Genomic DNA, 19,204 nt, shown 5'->3' with positions numbered 1-19,204 from the left:
AAGGCTAATTTATTCCCCTTCTATGTGCTATTTTGTATTTTATATATTGTACCCTCCCTGGTTTTTTGTTTGGTTGGTTGGTTGGGTTTTTTTGCCCTTTCTGCTGGCAATTATGCCCCTATCAGTTTTCTGCTATACAGTAAATCACCACAGATTTAGCAGCTTAAAACAATGCACATTTATTATCTCAGAGTTTCAGTTGCATGGTTTAGCTGGGTCCTCTGCTTGTAGTTGTAGGACTAAGGCCCTCAGCTTCTAGAGGCCTCCCCTCTCCATAGGGAGTTCACAACATGCTATTGCTCCTTCAAGGAGAGTGCTTCTCTTCAGGAAGTGCCTAGTCCCTCTTTTAAGAGTTTTCATCTGATTAAGTCAGGCCCACCCACTATGCTCTCCTTTTGATTAACTCAAGTTCAGCTGATTTGGAACCTCACTTTTATCTACAAAATCCCTTCACCTTTCTCTTATAATGTAACACAATCCCAGAGTGCTGGTCACATCATAAGCACAGGTGCTGCCCACACTCAAGGGGAGGAGATTCTATAAGGCATGTACACAAGGGATGGAATTCTTGGCTCATTTTAGAATTCTGCCTACTACAGTGCCTTAGTCTGCTGAGCCCATCTGGTGCTACTAATTACCTGTACCCACCTTCTTCCTGGAATACTCTGATTTTCTCATCTTCTAACTTTAGCCTACAGAGACTATGCCAGTTACAGAACTTCCACTAAAATCCTAAAAACTCAAGTGGGCACCCTTGTGAGGGCAAACATCTTGGGATTATGGGCTAGGGGGAGGGGTCGCCCAGGGTCAGATCACAAGGTTTCATTCATACCTACATGCTGTCTAGAGAGTTTCTTTGGAAAAACTCTAGGGAGTAGATAATGCAATTTCTTTGGAAAATTCAACCTTGAGTCCCTGGAGACTTCCAGGAAATTCTATTATTAGTCTAAATGGTTCTCATTTATTTGAGGAATACTCTCAGCCAACTCAGTGCCAGGTACTGAGGATAATAAATGAGATAGAGTTGCTCTATAATTAAGCCATTTCCTATAGAGCTATTCTCAAATCTTCAGCCTTTATTTAGAGATGATCCCCACATAATGTTCACATAAGGGCCTCAATCCCAGGGATGTTTTGGGGTTAGGTAAAATTCTTAGAATCTTGACTCTCCCCCTCTTTCCCTCGCTCTCTCTTTCTTCCCTTCTCTCTTTCACGGGCATACAAAATTTAGAATGCAAGTGAGTGAAGGTTACTTGAATGCAATCTAACTTATATTTTAAAATTATTCCAAGTCTTTGGTACAACTGTACTACTAAAATAAAACTTTGCATTCCACTTGACAATTTCTGGCAAAGCACATTTGCCTCAGACATCCAGATTGAGAATGTATCAAACTGACACTCTTTGGAAGATTCCGTGGGCTGCATTCTTGCGTGGATAAGAGTATTAACTTCTTTTTAGCTTGTAAATAGCTTGTGGAGAAAAATTCTCAAGGCAGTCAAAACAAGGCTTTATAGCAGATTTTATTTTATTTCCTGTTTTAGTCCGGCTGCTTTTATTGCAAGGGTGCACGCAAGTTACCTCAACTAACCTTCACCCTGCTGAATTAGATAACTTGTAGCTTTTGTTAGATCATGTTCCAAAGAAGAAAGTCTGTTGCATATTTAAATAGCTCTGGGATCCATTCAGGTAGTGTAAATGTGCATGCTCCATATTTAAAGCTATTAAAAACAAAACAAAACAACTATACAAACGAAAAACCCACTGGAAACCAAATAAAAAATATCTGTCAGCCAGCTCCCAAAGTCCATGAGTTTGTGACGAGTGGAACAAAATATTAAGAGAAGTATAATTTGCAAGGATTGAAGGCATATATGCAGGTGTAAGTACAGGAAAGCATGAGAGTGCTTGTGTGCGCGCATACCCAGAAGTTGCAGCATTCACGGTGCCAGCAACACTGGAGGTGTGTGTACAGCACAGCTCATCCTGTGCTTTCCCCTGGAGAGTCCATGCCCATGGATCACTGTGCTGGGTCCAGAAAAGCCTATGTACACAGCACTTCTTTTGTTTATCCAGCCGAAAGCATGTTATCTGTGAGGTTACCTCCAATCCCGTCACTACAGATATTAACAGGTGCTAAAGTCATATAGCAGGTAGGTTTTGGCTCCAGGTATGAACATCCATTCATTTTCTCTATAACTCATTCGCTTGTGCATTTATTCAACAGGTGTCTAGCTGAATTCCAAATATATGTTGGCATTGTGCCAGGCATTAAAGATGGAACGCTGGATAGGATAACATCCTGTCCTCAAAAAGCTTACAGACAAGTGGAGAAGCTATCTAGACACAGGTGTCTAGCTGAATTCCAAATATATGTTGGCATTGTGCCAGGCATTAAAGATGGAACGTTGGATAGGATAACATCCTGTCCTCAAAAAGCTTACAGACAAGTGGAGAAGCTATCTAGACAAACCCCGGAAAATAGCCCAGAGTGATGACTGCTCTGATGGAAGGATATAGAGGGTGTCCCAGAAGCACAAGGGGCAGGCAGTAAGTAGCTAGGGTCAGGGTTGCCGTGGAGATGGGGAACTATGTCATTTGGAAAGAAACTCTCAGGCTGAGTTTTAATCGTGGAAAAGAGCTAATTAAAAGGAGTCTAAAGTAAAGGGCATTTCATGCAAATAGAACAGCGTGCAGTGGCACACAGGCATCATCAGCTCAGTGTGCTGTGGAGCAAATTATTCAATAGAGCTCAAGTGGAGGAGGAAGTGTTGGAGTGGACATAAAAGAACCAGGCAAGAGCTAAGCTCCTCTGCACTAAGCTAGTTCACACTTGCAAGCTATGGGGAATGACAATAATATGAATAATGGCAGGTAATATTTATTGAGTGCTTATCACCTACCAGGTAATCTTTAAGCATTTTACATGTGATTGGACTGTATCATGTAATGCTCACAACAACCCTATGAGATAGGTATTATAACTATCCTCTTTTTTATAGATGAGGAAACCAAGACACTAAGAGGATAAATAGTTTGTCCAAGGTCACACAGCCAATAGATAGCAGAGCTGAAATTGAAACCAAGGCAGGCTGGCTCCTGTACATGGGGACCTCTCCCATCATGCTGTTCTGTTGAATAGTGATAAGTGTGAGAGTGTCAGGGCTCAGATGGAAGCTTTATAAACGTCATGCTGGCCATAGGGTACAGAATGGACTGGTGGTAGGGGAGGTCGAAAGGACATAGGAGGGAAAGATTGAATCAGTGAAGCCATCTCCAGGGCTGTCACAGAGACACGAGGTAGGAGCTCTCTGTTCTGGAAGTGGAGACCTGGGTCCAGAAGCTCTAGCTGTTTCTGTTCTCCTGTGGGTCACAGTATGAAGACCATGTCAGTTTTCTTGGTTATGATTTGATGATGATTCCTTCTCACAACCAGATTGGTTTAAGTCATTTTTAAAGAACTGGCCAACACAAAAAATGATTACATTGTGTATTGTTGAATATACTAATTATCCTGCCTTGAGCATCACATATTGCACACAGGTATTGGTATTCAATTTTATACTCGACAGATATGTACAATCAATTATGTCTTAATTAAAACAAACAAATAAAACAACAACAACAAATAATAAAGTCCTGGCCAACAAGGGTCAACATTCTTCCCCTATCCCCTTATTTTTTAGTTCCCTGCCTTTTCTTTGATGACTTTGAAACAATAAAACTCCTCTGCTTCCCCAGCCCCCAATTGGTCACGTAAAAGAATAGTTCTTCACACAGTTTCCTGTGCTAGAAATCTCAGGAGCATCCCTTTGGCCTGCATCTGATGAGGCACCATATCCAGTAGATTCTTCCTTCCGAATATCTCTCAAATGTATCCTTTCCACCTGCACTGCTCTCTCAGCATCTCTAGTCTTGATTAAGAGCCTCCTAACTGAACTTCCTGCCTCCCGTCTCTCCCTGTCCCAGTGCTTCTTCCTATTTTGCTGCCAGAGGAATCTTGCTAGTGTTGCCACATCTTTGCTTTATTGCCTTCGATGGCAACTGCAACCTACAGGGTAAAGCAAACTCCATGAAAAAACATACAAAGAAAGCCCTTTACAACCTGACCCCAACCTAGCTTTCTTTAAACAGTTTGTTTTGTTTTTCTTTATGAAATTGATACCTGCTGTACTAGTCCATTTCTATTACTTATAACAAAATTCCTGGAACTGGATGATTTATAAAGGAAACAAAATTTGTTGCCTGCAGTTTTGGGGGCTAGGAAGTTGACAGTCCAGGGAGCACATCTGGTGAGTCCTCTTTGGTGGTGGCTTTACAGCAATGTAGGGGTCTCACATGGCAGAAAATGGTGAAATACAGAGAGTGAGAGACACCCCTGACCACCATTATTAATCCATTCACTAGGCATGGTCCTACAATCTAATCACCTCTTCAAGACTCCACCTTTCAATTACCATAATAGGACTTCCCACCCTTTTTACACTGTCACAATGGGGACTAAGTTTTGGGGAGACATTCAACCCAAGGCATCTGCTAATTAAATAAAAACTGTGAATATTGTATGCACTACATTTATTGTACTTAACTTTCATTATAAAAGTAGATAAGAAGCCAACAACTGAATACAGTGATTTTAACATTTCTCAGCTCATGTTGTGCCATTACTGTCTGTCCTCATCCACATGATGCTCTGTGCTGTCCATTTGACCTGCTATTCTGAAAACATAAAATATACTTCCTGCATGCCTGCATTACTCAAACTGTGTTCCCTCAGCCTATCACAGTGCCTGGAACAGAGTAGGAAATCAATATTTTCTGACCTGGAGGAGGACTTATTAGAAAGGGAGGTAAGGATTATATTAAGCCCTTTTGTCTGTTATCTTATCCAGTGCCCAGGACAACCCAGCTAGACAGATACTATTACAACTTCTTTTCAAATGAAGAAACTGTGGCTCAGAGAGTTTCATGCAGCCCCATCTTCCCCCCACATTCCTGCTACATCCAGGGGTACCCACATCACCCAGACACATCAGATTCATCTCTGCCTCCATGTCTACTCTCAATCCCCCCACCCCCACATCAGTAATCTGTTGCCACAATGTTGGCAGAGTAATGCCACATAACAAACCACTCCAAAATTTAGTGGGTTAAAACAACAGCCATTTATTATTTCTCAGGAGTCTACAAGGCGACTGAGCAGTTCTGCTGATCTGGGCCAGGCTCAGCCCACTCCTGCATCTGCAGTCAGTGGCACGTAGCCTAGGGATAGCTGGGTGAGGACAGCCTCAGTGGGGTGACCTGGCTTTCCTCCAGGTGATCTCTGATCCTCCAGGAGGCTGAGCTGGGCTCATTCTCATGACGGAGGCAGATGTCTGAGAGAACACAGAAGCACACAAGGCCCCCAGGCATGTAGCCTGATCACTTTTACCACATTCTTTTTGGCCAAACCAAGTTCCAAGTCTGGCTCCAGAGCCCTCTCTTCAACTATAACCTGTAATTGCATCCATATAAGGCTTTTGGTCTTGATGCAGTTTTTAAGCATGCAAATGTCTTTATATGAAAGCAGTAAATTGGGTGTTGGTGTGATTGATGGTTTTGAAGAGGCAAGACCAAAGAAACAGTGAGAAGGCTGATGCAAAGCTCAGGTTCAGACAAGCAGGCCCTAGATCATCACACTTTGAGAAAGAATGAAAAGAATAGAATGAAGTGAGATTTATTTCACAGGAAGAATCCACGGGAAAACGTTAGAATCACTCTGTGTTTTCTAACCAGGCACATTGGAGAACAGCAGCACCACAGTGAGTAATTGAGGACATTTCCATCCTTTTCAGTTTGGCAAGAATGTTACAGAACATAGAAACACCATGCAGAAAAACAAAAACCAGCTCAGTCTCTAAATGAGAAATAAATAAAAATGAGAAGTTCATAATTATAACCTTGGAATGCTTAAGATGTTGTGACAGTCAGATTATTGTCACAAAGTGGAGGCTGTTTCATCAGAAATTCCCCAGAGGACTGCCCATTCCACGCTCTACTTCATACAAGTGTTGACCAGCCTGGATGCTCTAGGATAGCATTCTCAAACTTTCAGCCCCAAGAACCCTTTACAGTCTTAAAAATTATTCAGATGTGAGCATCACATATTGCACACAGTTATTGTTATTCAGCTCTGTACCCCAGATATGTACAATCAACTATGTTACAATAAAAAATATTTTTTAATGAAATTAAAAAGAAATTTTAAAAAATTGTTCAGGAAAGAGGTTTCCTGAAAAATTATTTGAGGAAAGAGGTTTTGTTGAGGTTGGTTATATCTACCAATATTTACCATATTCACAATTAAAACAGAGAAATTGTAATATGCACCAGATGCTATTTCAAGACAGGACATGCAGAAGTGAATAAAACAGATAAGACAAAGCCCCTGCTCTGATGGAGCTCATGTTCTACTGAGGGGAATCAAATAAGAAATACATTAACAGATAAATGTATATGTCAGACGGAACATAATAAGGATTATGGTGAAAAATGAACTAAGGTAAGAGGGTATGGGGTGTTGGCCTCTTCAAAAGGAGGCATTGGAAGGAAGTTGTCTGTGTCGGGCTTCAGCCGTAGGGACCCTGTGGTGGAAGCAGGCTGGACTCACACTCATACCTTACGCATCTTCCCAGTTTCCAAATGCTTCCCTGAGGGTCTCAACTCGATGTTGTTGGGCAACATACAGACATGCAAGTGAAAATCCATGCATCACGTCTATTTTCTCTCTCATCGTCTATTGCTGATTACCAGTGAAGCTATCAGGGCTTGGTACTGGGTGTCATGGAATACTCTGAATTTAGGGCTGGAGACCTAGAAAAACCTTTAATATGGATTTACAAACTAAAGGATTCTGTGTGATTCACCCAAACTAACATATCGACCACTTATTGTATGCCAGGCCCTGTTGAAGCCCTAAAGCTGGAATCATAGCCCTCTGCAATGCCAAATCACTCTATGGTTCACTGACTACCATTTCATACAAACTGGCATTTGTGTTTTCCTGCCGACCTTCCACTGAAGCACTCAGATAGTGAAATAGCACCTGCTAACCTGTTTGATTTCAAAGTTGGCATAGTATGAGCTGGGATAGCAAGTCTGGACACTGACAAATACTGCATTATCTGAGTCTAATTGGTTGCTGAGTTTGGAGAGTGAGCAATAGGAGTTTGAATAGTGAGGGAGGTATACACTGTGTTCCCAGCACTGAGGATAAAGAGACAAATAAGACACAGGCCTAGTCTAAAGTGCCTGCAAGGAAACAGTGAATAAGCAATTCCAATTCAGCATCATAACTGCCCTGGAAGAGGGCTGCACAGAAAGCTTTGAGCACATAAGAATGAGCAGCTAACTGCTTTGCAGAAGCCAGAGAATTTTCTTTTGAAGGATGAGTAGGTGTATCCCAAGTTAGCAAAGGCCAGCTAAGAAAAAAAATGGGCAAAGTCTAAAACTTGTCAGAGGTCATGGCAAGTTTGGTAACTGGCGACCAAAGTCCAATGTGGTGGGGAAGTTATAAGAAAGGAAGTTAGATTAAGGGCCTTACACACTATGCTGAGGTATCTGCAACTTACTCCGTCAGCGAAAAGCAAATGGCCCTAATTTCTAGAATTAAGTCCGTGCTAACAATTTTATTGTAATAAAATAGCATGAGATTTTATAAATGACTACTAGTCTGAGAGTCATTATCTTTGTCATCCCAGTGCCTTACTTCCTACCTGTCACTTGATAGGTATTGACAAATGTTCATTAACGTGAACACAATTCAAGTGGTTGAAAACAGTCAACTTTTATAGCAGAATTTCAAGAAGGAGTCAAAATGCTCATGGTTCCTGGAATTCTCTTCTCTTTAATGAATTAATCACTTTTCCCAAGCAAACCTACGTTTCCTTTTCTGTTGCTGTCTCATGCCTCCTATCACCCCATCCTTGACTCTGATTTGCTATCACCTGGCTCCCTCAATCTGACTAGTTACTAAGACCTGACCACTCTTCTTCTGTGTCTTGAATCCATGGCCATATTTCCATGCTTTTCACCCTTTGGGTAGCTCTCATCTGGACTACACTTACAAACATGGCTACAGAGGAACAAGTCTCACCAGGTCTGGAGAGTGTTGCTATTAAATAAGTGGAAAAGTATTAAAAAGATTCAAATGAGTGATATTTGTATATGAATTCACTGTGAGGCCTTGGGTCAAATTCTATCCTAATTGATTGTCTTCAATTCTGCCTGTGGGGGAAACAACAGATTTTTGTTTCCTGGCTTGCAGGGGGAAACTTGCATGTCTGCATGTCCTTGTCTCCATTAAATAATTTGCATCTTGGCTGGACTCAAAGATTTTAAATTTATTTCTGATCCTTCCTCACACCTTTTCTCCTGCTAATTACCTCTTCTCAAGATAAGCACAGCAGGAAGTTTAAATTTACTCCTTTATTCCAACACTGGAAATATATTCTCCCCAAATTCCAAAAGAAAAGGAATTTATAAAGCACATAGAATACCAACCCTGAAGAAAGTGTAGAGAACATCCATCCTAAACCCATTGTTTTACAGCTAGGGAAACTGAGGCTGGATTGAGAAAGGGACCTTTAGGGGAACACATAGAGAGGCAGAGACCAAGTTCAGACCACTCAGGTCTCTGACTCCCAGTCTGACGTTTCACCTTCAAAGAAAGGAACAGAGGCAGCAGAAGGGAGGACATGGAGAAAATTCTGTTTTTTTCTTCCCACAACTGTGTTTCCCTGATCAAAACCACATATCAATACTCTCTCATTCTGTTATTTCTCTAAGGGTTCTGCATTAGAAAGGAGTAGAAGGAGAAATAATATTTGTTTTAGTCTCTGCTGTATTTTAAATGAACATTTTCTTATAAGTGAGCCATTAATGGTTTTTCTCCCAGGCAAGAGGGATGGGCAGGCTGGTGGCTTCCTTGTCAAGGGTGATATTCCCATCACCCTGTAATCAGATCCCAGGGAACCCACTGTCCACCACACCTATACACCCACTACCATGCCCCTGGGGCTGGCTCTCTGCTCAGACTGAGCTCAGAGAACCCCATCCATTTTATTGCTGTGAGACCTTTCCAAGTAACTTATACAAATCTTATTTTTTTCTCATTTGGAAAATGGGGATTAAAATATCTACTATTTAAACTTATTGTAAGAATTATGTGTTTGACATTGTAAACATATACCAAAACATCACATTGTACCCCCAAATATATACAATTATTATTTGTTAATTAAAAATAGAATTTATAAAAAAAAATTTTTAAAGTTACATGAGTTAATGTAAATAAAGTACCTAGTGTAGTATCAAGAATATTATATATATATATATATATATATTTATTTATTTATTTATTTATTTATTTTTTTTTTTAAAAGATGACCGGTAAGGGGATCTTAACCCTCGACTTGGTGTTGTCAGCACCACGCTCAGCCAGTGAGCGAACCGGCCATCCCTATATGGGATCCGAACCCGTGGCCTTGGTGTTATCAGCACCACACTCTCCCAAGTGAGCCACAGGCCGGCCAAGAATATTATATATTTATGTCAGATATTTATTAATTTCTTCAGCCTTTGTGTTTGTTCCTTAATAGGGAATAGTTTCTGGGCTTCCCTAATGGCCCATGGACTCCCCTTTCCCCCATAATAATCCTCTATGATCACTTACAGGCTTAAATCCTCACTCATTCATCCTCTGTGATCAGCACACAATCTGAGGAGAGCAGAGGCTTCACATGAGACAGATTCAGCTGGTGAAACTGAAAAGAAGGTCTCCTGGGCTGAGGCAGAGATGGGGCCCTTGTAAACAGGGCAGCCCATCCACCCCTTCCATGCCACAGCCCATAGCTCCCAATATCTCAGCGTGGCAGGGGGGCCTTCTGTTAGCTGCTCCTGCAATATAGAAGATTCCCAGCTGGCCCAGGCTTCTCTGCCTTTCCCAGGGCTTTGGCTTCCTGTAATCCAGGACAATGTTGAGAAAGAGACCACAAGAAACCAATCCCTCAGGCTGGCAAAGCATATCAGAGGGGTTCATGGTGGCCGCTAATGGCTGAGAGGCTTGTTTGCCCCCATTCTGGCTCTGGCCACAGTGTGGGCAAGGCAAGGCCTGGTACCTCTGGGAGCAGCCAGTGGTGACATGATCACCGAAAGGACTGACTTACTGAAAGTCGAATCTTCCCAGCTAAGGTTGCTCCCCACCATGCGTTCCCTTCATGAGAACCTTGAGTCAGATTTTTTAATGAAATAATGGATTTGAAAGTATCTCAAAAGCTTTAAAGTACCTTACAAATGATTATTTACTTAAGATGGGTCTGCGGTCAGAACTCCGGATGTGCAGTGCTATTTAGACTGTAGAAAAATATCTGCTTAAATGAAGCTGTTTTCTTCATTCATTCAACAGATATTTACTTAACCCCCAAGGCAATGCATTAGGATACAGCACGAAACATGAAGACAAAGGAGTGGAGTCTAGTGGGGCAGATGGACAATGAACTAGTAAATAAAACAGATAAAATAGTTGATTGTGATAAGTGATCTAAAGGAAATAAGAAAAGTGCTATAATAAATGATTTTAGAGTGAGCATGTTTAGATAAAGTAGCCACAGGAAGCCTCTTAAGGAGATGATATTGAAACTGAGGCTTGAAGGATGAGTAGGAGTCACTGTGGGGAGGTCAAGACGAGCACTCCAGGGAGAAGACTGCAAATGCAAGCGCTCTGAGGCAGAAACCGGCTCGGCATGCTCACGGCACATGAAGAAAGCCAGTGCCATCACAACACAGTGCACAAGGGAGGAAGGGTAGAGGATAAAGTCCCGGAGACAGGCTGGGACCATGTTATGTAGGTTTTTTCTCAGGGTAAGGGGTTAGGATTTTATTCCAAGTTTGATAGAAGAAAGGGTTTAGCCAGATCAGTCATATAATTTATGTTTTTAAACAGATGACTCTTACTTCTTTGTGGAGAGCATACTATACATAAGGGAGAGTAAAATCAGGGAGGCAAATTAGAGACTATGTAGTGGTCTAGACAACAAGTGATGATTCATGGATTGCTGGGGGACAAGGAGGTGGTAGAAAGTGAGATGTATATTTGAGCATTTTAATGTAAGTATAACATAATTTAAAGTTAAGTTTTACTATGAGGACTTGCTAATGGTAGGGGACAGAAGGAAGGAAATCAAGGATAACTTCTAGGTAAGAAACTTGGTTGATGGCTCTTGCCTGAAATGGAAAAGTAGGGAGGAGAGTTTTAGAATAAAAATGAGTTTTGCTTTGGACAGGTTAAGTTTGAAGATATCCAAGTAGGGACAGTGAGTAGGCAGTTGGATAAATGAGTTTGGAATTAAGTAGATATCCACACGGGCTGAAGATACAAATTTGGAAGTCATCATTATTTAGAATGTACATGGGATTCGGAACCATGAGATAGAGTGAGGTGACTTAGAAAGTTATTGTGGATAGAGAAAATAAGAGTCCTGAGGACAGATTACCTAAAGGCAGAAAACGAGAAGGAACCAGCAATGAAGGCCAAGAAAAAAAAATCCAGAAAGGTGGGAGGACAAACCTGAGGAGGTGTGTCTCAGAATCAGAAGAAGAAAGAGTTGCAAGGGGAGGTAGTGATCAAGTAAACAAATTCTGCTGAGAGGCTGATTAAGATGACTGAGAAGACTGAGAACTGATCCTCAGATCTGCAACATGGAGGTTGTTGGGGACTTTGACAGGAGCCGATTCACTGGAATGGGTGGGGGAGCTCAGACCAGTGGAGAAGGGAAGCCTGATTAGAGTGGTTTAGGGGATCATTGGAGGTGAGGAAACCCCTCCTGTAAGGAGTTTTATTACAAAATGGAATGGATAAATGGGGCCATGATGAAAGGTTTTTCCAGGATGAATGATCTGACGGCCTGTTTGTTTACTGATGGGAATGAGCCAGTAGGGCAGGAGAGGGGAGATTGTCTCAGGTGATAAATTCTTGAGTGAGTAAGAGGGAACGAGATCCATCACAAAAGTAAAGGGAGTAGGAGGAAGACAGAATATGGGTTCAGGTGCAGTTGGTTGGTGGATTTGGTGGCTAGAAAATTCATTCATTTATTCAGCAAATACTGAAACACTATGTGCCAGATGCTATGCTACAGGCAAGACATGCAGCAGTGAATGAAACAGATAAGACAAAGCTTATGCCTTCATGGAGTCTACATTCTTTTGAGAGGAGTCAAGCAATGCGTGTATTAATAGGCAAATTCATAATATGTCAGATAGAAGATAATAAGCACTATGGAGAAAAATGAACTAGGGTAAGGGGGTTACAGAGAGCTGGAGAAGAACCATTGCCCTGGTTAGAAAAGGCCTTAACGATCAGGAAACATTTGAGAATAGACCTAAAGGCAGCGATGGAAGAAGCCATGTAGAAATCTGGGGGAAGACAGTTCCAAGCAGAGGGAACAAAAAGTGCCAAGTCCTTGTGGCAGGAGTGTGCTTGGCACAATCGGAGGGATAGCAGAAGCCATCGTGGACACAGGTGGGGAGTTGTAGGAGACAAGGCCGGAGAGGCGGTGGGAGAACAGCTTACCCATAGCTCTGGCGTGAAGATTTGAGCTTTACTCTGAGTGAGATGTGAACCCATAGGAGGGATTTGAGCAGACATGTGACATGATCTGACTTACATTTTAAAAGGACCCCTTTGGCTGCTGTGTGGATAGGACCATGGGAGGCAAGGATGGAAGTGTGAACCCATGTAGGAGACAACTGCAGTGATCCAGGCAGGAGATGGTGTAGTTCTCCTCCGATAGCTTCTATTTTCTCTGTAAAACAAGAGGCAAGAACTTCATATGACAGTGAGGAGGGTATGGCAGAGGCTTGAGGAGAGATGAGAAGGTATGACAGTCATGTGGAAGGTATGGTAGGATTGCTGCCCAAGCAGCTGCTATAACGAGCAGTTTGCTAACATGCCTACTTGTCTCAGAATCTGCGGGACCCATCTGGCTATGCACCTCTCTTCCTGGTGTCCAGTCTTTCTTCCTTCACCCTGTTTCCTGTCCTCTGACTCAAGCTGGCCTCCAGTTGCCCTTGAGAACCCAAGCATTTATGAAGAAGACTATGACAACCTGCTGGTACATCCAGCTTCTTATACCAAAGTCTGCAGTAAGAATTTGAGGGGTGCTCTGAGAATGCTCAGTTCTCCTCTAGAGACTGCTCTATATCTGATTATTCGTTCTCCCACCTTGCACCCAGCAGTCAGTGAGGGAGGCCCGCAGAATTCCCATGCTCTTATTTAAGACTACTCTTTCTTACCCATGATGCAGACCTCAGCAGGATTTGAGGGAGACCTGGAGGGTTCTGCATGCTCCTAGCAAGGCCTCCACTCCCTGCCTCCATGACACTGCTCATCTCACAACAGACAGCCTAACAGGACAGTCCTAACAAGAAGCCCAAATTAGAACTGATGACCCTTTTTTCCTGAAATGACTAGTAGGGCTGATTTCATCTTGACCCATATTCCCCTTTAACTTGATCACCATGAGAATTCCAAGACTCTATAAAATGATGGAAAGAGATAGTGAAGTAACTGGAGATGTGTGCCTAGTTAAAGGAGAATTTTTTCTTTAGTGAGGAAGGAGAAATGAAAGATAATAGAAAGGGGATCATTCATGAAGGAAGTCCTGAAGAAGCCAGGAAAGTATGAGATCAGAGCACAAGTGAATATATTAGTCATGGACAGGAGAAGTGACACAGCTTCTTCTAAGAGGTGTGGGAGGGAGCAACTGACGAAAAGTTTGTACGTGAGGGTCAGGAAGTAGAGGGAGTTCCTGTCTAATGGTATTTATTTTTCCAAAGGAGTTAATCTGCTGTTAGTGAAGACTGATGGGGTAGTGGGGAGGGGCAGATATAAGATAGCTGCTATGTGGAAGATGGCGGCTAGTCCTGGAGAGCAGTGTGGTATTAGGGCTCAGCTGAGGTTGGAGACCCCTTATGTGTAGTGATGACAGTATGCACTGTTGTGAGATTTTCTCCACTGACACTCAACTCTCCAGGGCAGAGGCAGATGTTTGAACTGATCCAAGACCAGGAACTTATGTCAAGTGGAAATTATGGAATAACTTGGGGTTGAGCGGGTGTTGGTAAGAGAGCTGTTACAGTGGTCTAGGCTGGATAGGAAAGGAAGTGAAGTCAAGAGAGGGCTTATGGCCTGGGAGAAAGAAGAGGCCAAGGGACCAGAGGGCACGAGGAAGTGGAAGCACAGAGGAGATGAGAGCAAAGGAATGGGGCAAAGAAGGATAACATATGGTTGCACAGGGTGGGATATTGGAGTTTTAGATTTCTGATATGGAACAGTTCTAGGGGCAGGGGATCCAGAGTATGGCCACCAGAAGGTGTTGCTGAAGCGATCTGAAAGTAAGTTTCTATGAAGCTGAGGAGGTGGAAGTGCTCCATGCATGTGGGTTAGCGTGCTGGAGAGTGGACAATGATTTAGACTACGAGGAGTTGACAGCATGAGACAGAAAGCATGAGATACGATAGCATAAGATACAAAGAAGGAAGAGTTTTTGCATGAAGGTGGAAGAATAATAGTCTGAAGTGGCAGTGAAGAGCTAGAAAAATGTAAACCCCTTCCTTTTACTTCATCTTCCTGCATTTGGTTTAGACCCTTTATCATCCCATTTGGATTACAGAAATAACCTCCTACTTGGTTTCCCTGATTTTGGTCTTTCTTCCATGTGTCCATCATAAACAAGACTGCTTCCTTAACCTTTGAGAACAGCCTTGACAGCCTTTCATTCCTGCTCAAAAATTTCAGTGGCTCCCTACCTGCCTAGAGAATAAAATCTAAATTCCTTAGCCCCACCCTCGAAGTTCCAGGCATAGAACTGGCTTCAATCTACTACTTTGTTTTATGTATCTAGTTTGAGGCAATATCAAGTATTTAGCTCGTATTGGTTTCAACTGTACGGTACTTTACCTAATCTTGGAGGGCTTTCCAGAAAGTGGTTTTGTAACTGGAATGGTCTTCCCACTCCTCTCTGAATGTTCAACTTCATGCATCCTTCTAGGGCTAGTTCAAATGCAGATTCTTCTCTGCCTCGTGACATCTTTCTTCTCTGTCCTTTTTATGTAAAAAGTCCTCTTGAAGTCCTACATTCTAGCTAGTCATGTGCCTAGTAAGAAAGAATCATGCCTAATTTATCATTCACCCCAGCTCACAACACTTAGCCCAGCATCTTGCCCTCTGTAGGTATACAACATCTGCTGACTAAATGCACTCACACATCCATGAAAGGATGAGTGGAGCTCTTATAATGTTGTAGTAATGTTAAGTATCAGAATCCTTCACTAGAGGATGATCTCAAGGTTCAGGGTTGATACTATATTTTTTATCCTCAATACTTAGCACTGTTCTGGGAGCATTATAAGCTAAGTACACAGTAGATACCCAGTAAAATCTTGGTAAATGGAATTGAATTAGGTGGCTTCACATCTAAGTCATTCTCACCGTCTCAATCCCAAGTGCTCTAAAGAGTAAACAGCATCCCTGACATGGCAAATAGCTGTTTATATCCTGAAGTAAATAAAATGCTGACTCTTAGAACTGGTAGCAACCCTTTTAACAGAGAGCTATTCATTTATTTACTCTTTGATTTACTGAATCGTATCATAAGTTGTGATTGATGTATGTGTAGTAAATTAATTCCAGACACAATGGGAAAAAAGCAATCTGTGAGAATAAGGAAGTAAAAGAATAAGCTTGGTTTATTGCTGGGATTGAAATACCCTTTATCTCAAGAAAATGAAATGCATTCCTATGTCCTATTTTGGCTATAGGATTTTCTAAAGTAAACTTTTTTTTTAAGGAGCATCATTTCACAGTAGCATTGAGAATATTCTCTAACACTATTGTATTAGTCCGTTTTGTGTTGCTTATAACTAAATACACAGAACTGGGTAATTATAAAGAAAAATGAAATTTATTGCTTACAGTTTCTAAGGCTGGGAAGTCCAAAGTCCATCTGATGGTGGTGACAGTGACCCAGGGATCTCACATTGCAAGATGGTGGAAGCAGAGAGAGCAAGAGAGAAAGACAGTCTCTCCTCTTCTTTTAAAGCCCTCAGAACCATGCCCCTGACCACCATTTTAAATCAATTCTCTATGGCCTGGTCCTACAATCCAATCACCTCTTCAAGGCTCCACCTTTCAACTACCATAATAGGATCTCCCATCCTTTAAGAGTCACAGTGGGAGCTAAGTTTCTAATACATAAAACTTGGGGGACACAATTCAAGTTTCAGGGAGTTTTGGGGGAACATAATTCAGTCCACTACAACTATACAATTGAAAGGAAGCAGGATTTACCAGGCATGATGAGTCTTCCAGAAAGCAGATATTTCATGTTTTTATAAAGTAACCTCTCTTTTTATTCCTGTTTGGCCAGGCTGTGACAACATGCTGATGGGCATAAAGTCTCTGAAAATAGTGAAGAAGACTATGGACACAGATGGCTCTTGGATGAAAGATGCTACCAGTAACTCTCCAAAGGTATATTTCTTAATTGGATCCAGAAACAACACTGTTTGGGAATTTGCCAACATGCAGGCATTCATGGAGGATAGCACCAAGACAGTTCCCCGGAAGCTCATCCTAACACTTTCCTGGCAGGGAACTGGCCAGGTGATCTACAAAGGTTTTCTATTTTTTCACAACCAAGGGACTTCTAATGAGATCATCAAATATAATCTGCAGAAGAGGACTGTGGAAGATCGAATGCTGCTCCCAGGAGGGGCAGGCCGAGCACTGGTCTACCAGCACTCCCCATCCACTTACATTGACCTGGCTGTGGATGAGCATGGGCTCTGGGCCATCCACTCAGGGCCAGGCATCCATGGCCATTTGGTTCTCACGAAAATTGAGCCTGGCACACTGGGAGTGGAGCATTCCTGGGACACTCCATGCAGAAGCCAGGATGCTGAAGCCTCATTCCTCTTGTGTGGGGTTCTCTATGTGGTCTACAGTTCTGGTGGCCAGGGCCCTCATCGTATCACCTGCGTCTATGATCCTCGGAGAACTATCAGGGAGGAGGACCTGCCCAACTTATTCTTCCCCAGGCGACCAAGAAGTCACTCCATGATCCATTACAACCCCAGAGATAAGCAGCTCTATGCCTGGAATGAAGGAAACCAGATCATTTACAAACTCCAGACAAAGAGAAAGCTGCCTGTGGAGTAATGCATTACAGCTGGAAGGGACAGCACCGTGGCACTGACAGCTGCTCTCTAGGACACTGAGGCCACAGCCCTTTCACAATACAATATCCCTCTAATCACACACACAGGAATAGTATCTAGAAGTGAGAATACACATGCATCCTTTCCCAGATGTCACTGGTATCTTCCCAGAGCTTAGATGAGAGTCTATCATTAGGAAATTTTCAACAATGTCCATTACTTATCCAAACCTCTTTGCTCTCAAGGCTTACCACATTCTGATCCGGCTTCCAGATGTCTCTTCTACTGCTCTCCAGCATTTACTCTAACTCTGCCCTCTTCTCCCCAACACTTAGAATTGTATGCCATCCTCTAATATTGGCTTTTCCCTCCTCTGGCCTTTGCTAAAGCTTCTCCCTCTTTCTTAAATGCCTATTGATATTATTACATTTTTCACTGCCCAGTTAAAGTACTATTTCTTATTGATGTTTAATCTCTATTTACTCTAGCCCTGCCCATCCACCAAGCTAGGTGGATGTAATAATAGAATAAAAACATTAACATATGAATACCACTTTCCAGTTACAAAGTGTTTGCTCATCATTTAATTCTCATCTCGCCCTTGCAAGATATGCACAAGTCTTTACAATTGCTGTTCTAGAGGTGAGGAGAGTTTATTTAGGTGAGTCATTCAAAGTAATATAACTACAAAGTGAAAGGCAGAAAATACTACAAATTCCATAGTATTTCCATTGCCCAAGGAAGCATCAAATATGTCTGTTTGCCCAGCCTTTTATAACCAATGTGTTCACCATTTCAGCCTAAAAATAATAGTCTGTCCCTTTAGCAAGTTTTCATGTCTGAACGAGACCTTCCTACAGGCCTTTCAAAAGCTGCTTTCTTCAGAACACCAGTCTAAGGGCGAGGATCCCACCTCTAGGTTCATCTTATCTTACTGTCCTCTGCTTCCCTCTTGCTTTAAACACAATAAAAGTGACTCTAAGCAAATAACCTCATCAGGTTATATTTGCCTAGATACCTTCAGCATAAATCTTTCAGGGAGTTCTTCCTGTGCTGGATTTACTGTAATCAATCCCCAACACAATGAGGCCCTTGGTAAATATTCTGGAATCTGGATGGAAGCCAGCTAGCAGGCAAGTGACTCTGCCGCAGCAGGCGTGCTGTGTGGCACAGAGGGCAGCGTGCCTCTCGAGAGGGGCTTCTTCAAAGTGTTTTCTATGAGTTTGCTCAATTCAGCTGAGTTCAGGTCACAAGTGCAGGCTGTGGTGCCAGTCTGTGTCACGTGCTGAGGTCTCTGTCTCTCCAGGTTGATCACATGAGAGGGTTTGCTTGTTGTGCTTGCAGCTGTTTTCTCGTCTTTGCCAAGCACAGGCTGGGACCATAGGCAGTAAGGAGAGATCTTTATTTTTTTTTTTTTCACAGCATTAGAGTAGATCTTCAGCAGAATGGAATTACTCAACCCACAGACACAGCATAATTACCACAGTTTTAACAGAATGGTACAGAGAGCCCAAATCTTTGTGGAATGAGGCAGGTGTGAATAAATAAAACATGGTGATATGACCGACTGTATGGATTTGGGGACATTACCTGCCCCATGGGTAGAATAGTATTACCAATTTCACAGATAAAAGGAATGTGGCTTGCCTCACAGAGGAGGATAAAGTGGGATCATCGTCAGCAATGAGTCCAGCACACATAGTTCCTTTGGAGGCACTGGAGGGAAGTTGCCTGTAATGTGCTGTCTGTCTTCCATCTAGGATATGCTTTGATTTGACAGCTCTGCAGGGCACACCTGCCCCCAACAACTCACCCTGGTGCCTGAAATCCCTGTAGGATTTCACTCTTTTAAGTCAACACATTTTCTCCAGGTAGCCCCTGGAAATGTGTCATTTTGCCTCCTGGGAGCCAGGGTATGACAGCCTGAAGGCCTGGGAACACCTTGGGCTTC

At 42.4% G+C, this 19,204-nt stretch overlaps 1 protein-coding gene across 1 annotated transcript in view; it reads left to right on the top strand.

Annotated features, from left to right (window-relative positions):
* The window catches only part of OLFML1 (olfactomedin-like 1), a 25,888-nt gene extending 7,072 nt beyond the window's left edge, over window positions 1–18,816 (top strand). The window contains exon 3 of the mRNA XM_008572465.1: window positions 16,464–18,816. Coding sequence (XP_008570687.1) covers window positions 16,464–17,254 — 791 coding nt within the window. The 3' untranslated portion in view covers window positions 17,255–18,816. The remainder of the gene's footprint in view (window positions 1–16,463) is intronic.
* Window positions 18,817–19,204: the final 388 nt, after the last annotated feature.

The sequence above is a fragment of the Galeopterus variegatus genome, unplaced genomic scaffold (genome assembly GCF_000696425.1).
Source record: "Galeopterus variegatus unplaced genomic scaffold, G_variegatus-3.0.2 Scaffold788, whole genome shotgun sequence".
Classification (NCBI taxonomy): domain Eukaryota; kingdom Metazoa; phylum Chordata; class Mammalia; order Dermoptera; family Cynocephalidae; genus Galeopterus; species Galeopterus variegatus.
This window is presented reverse-complemented; position numbering and strand designations above follow the sequence as displayed.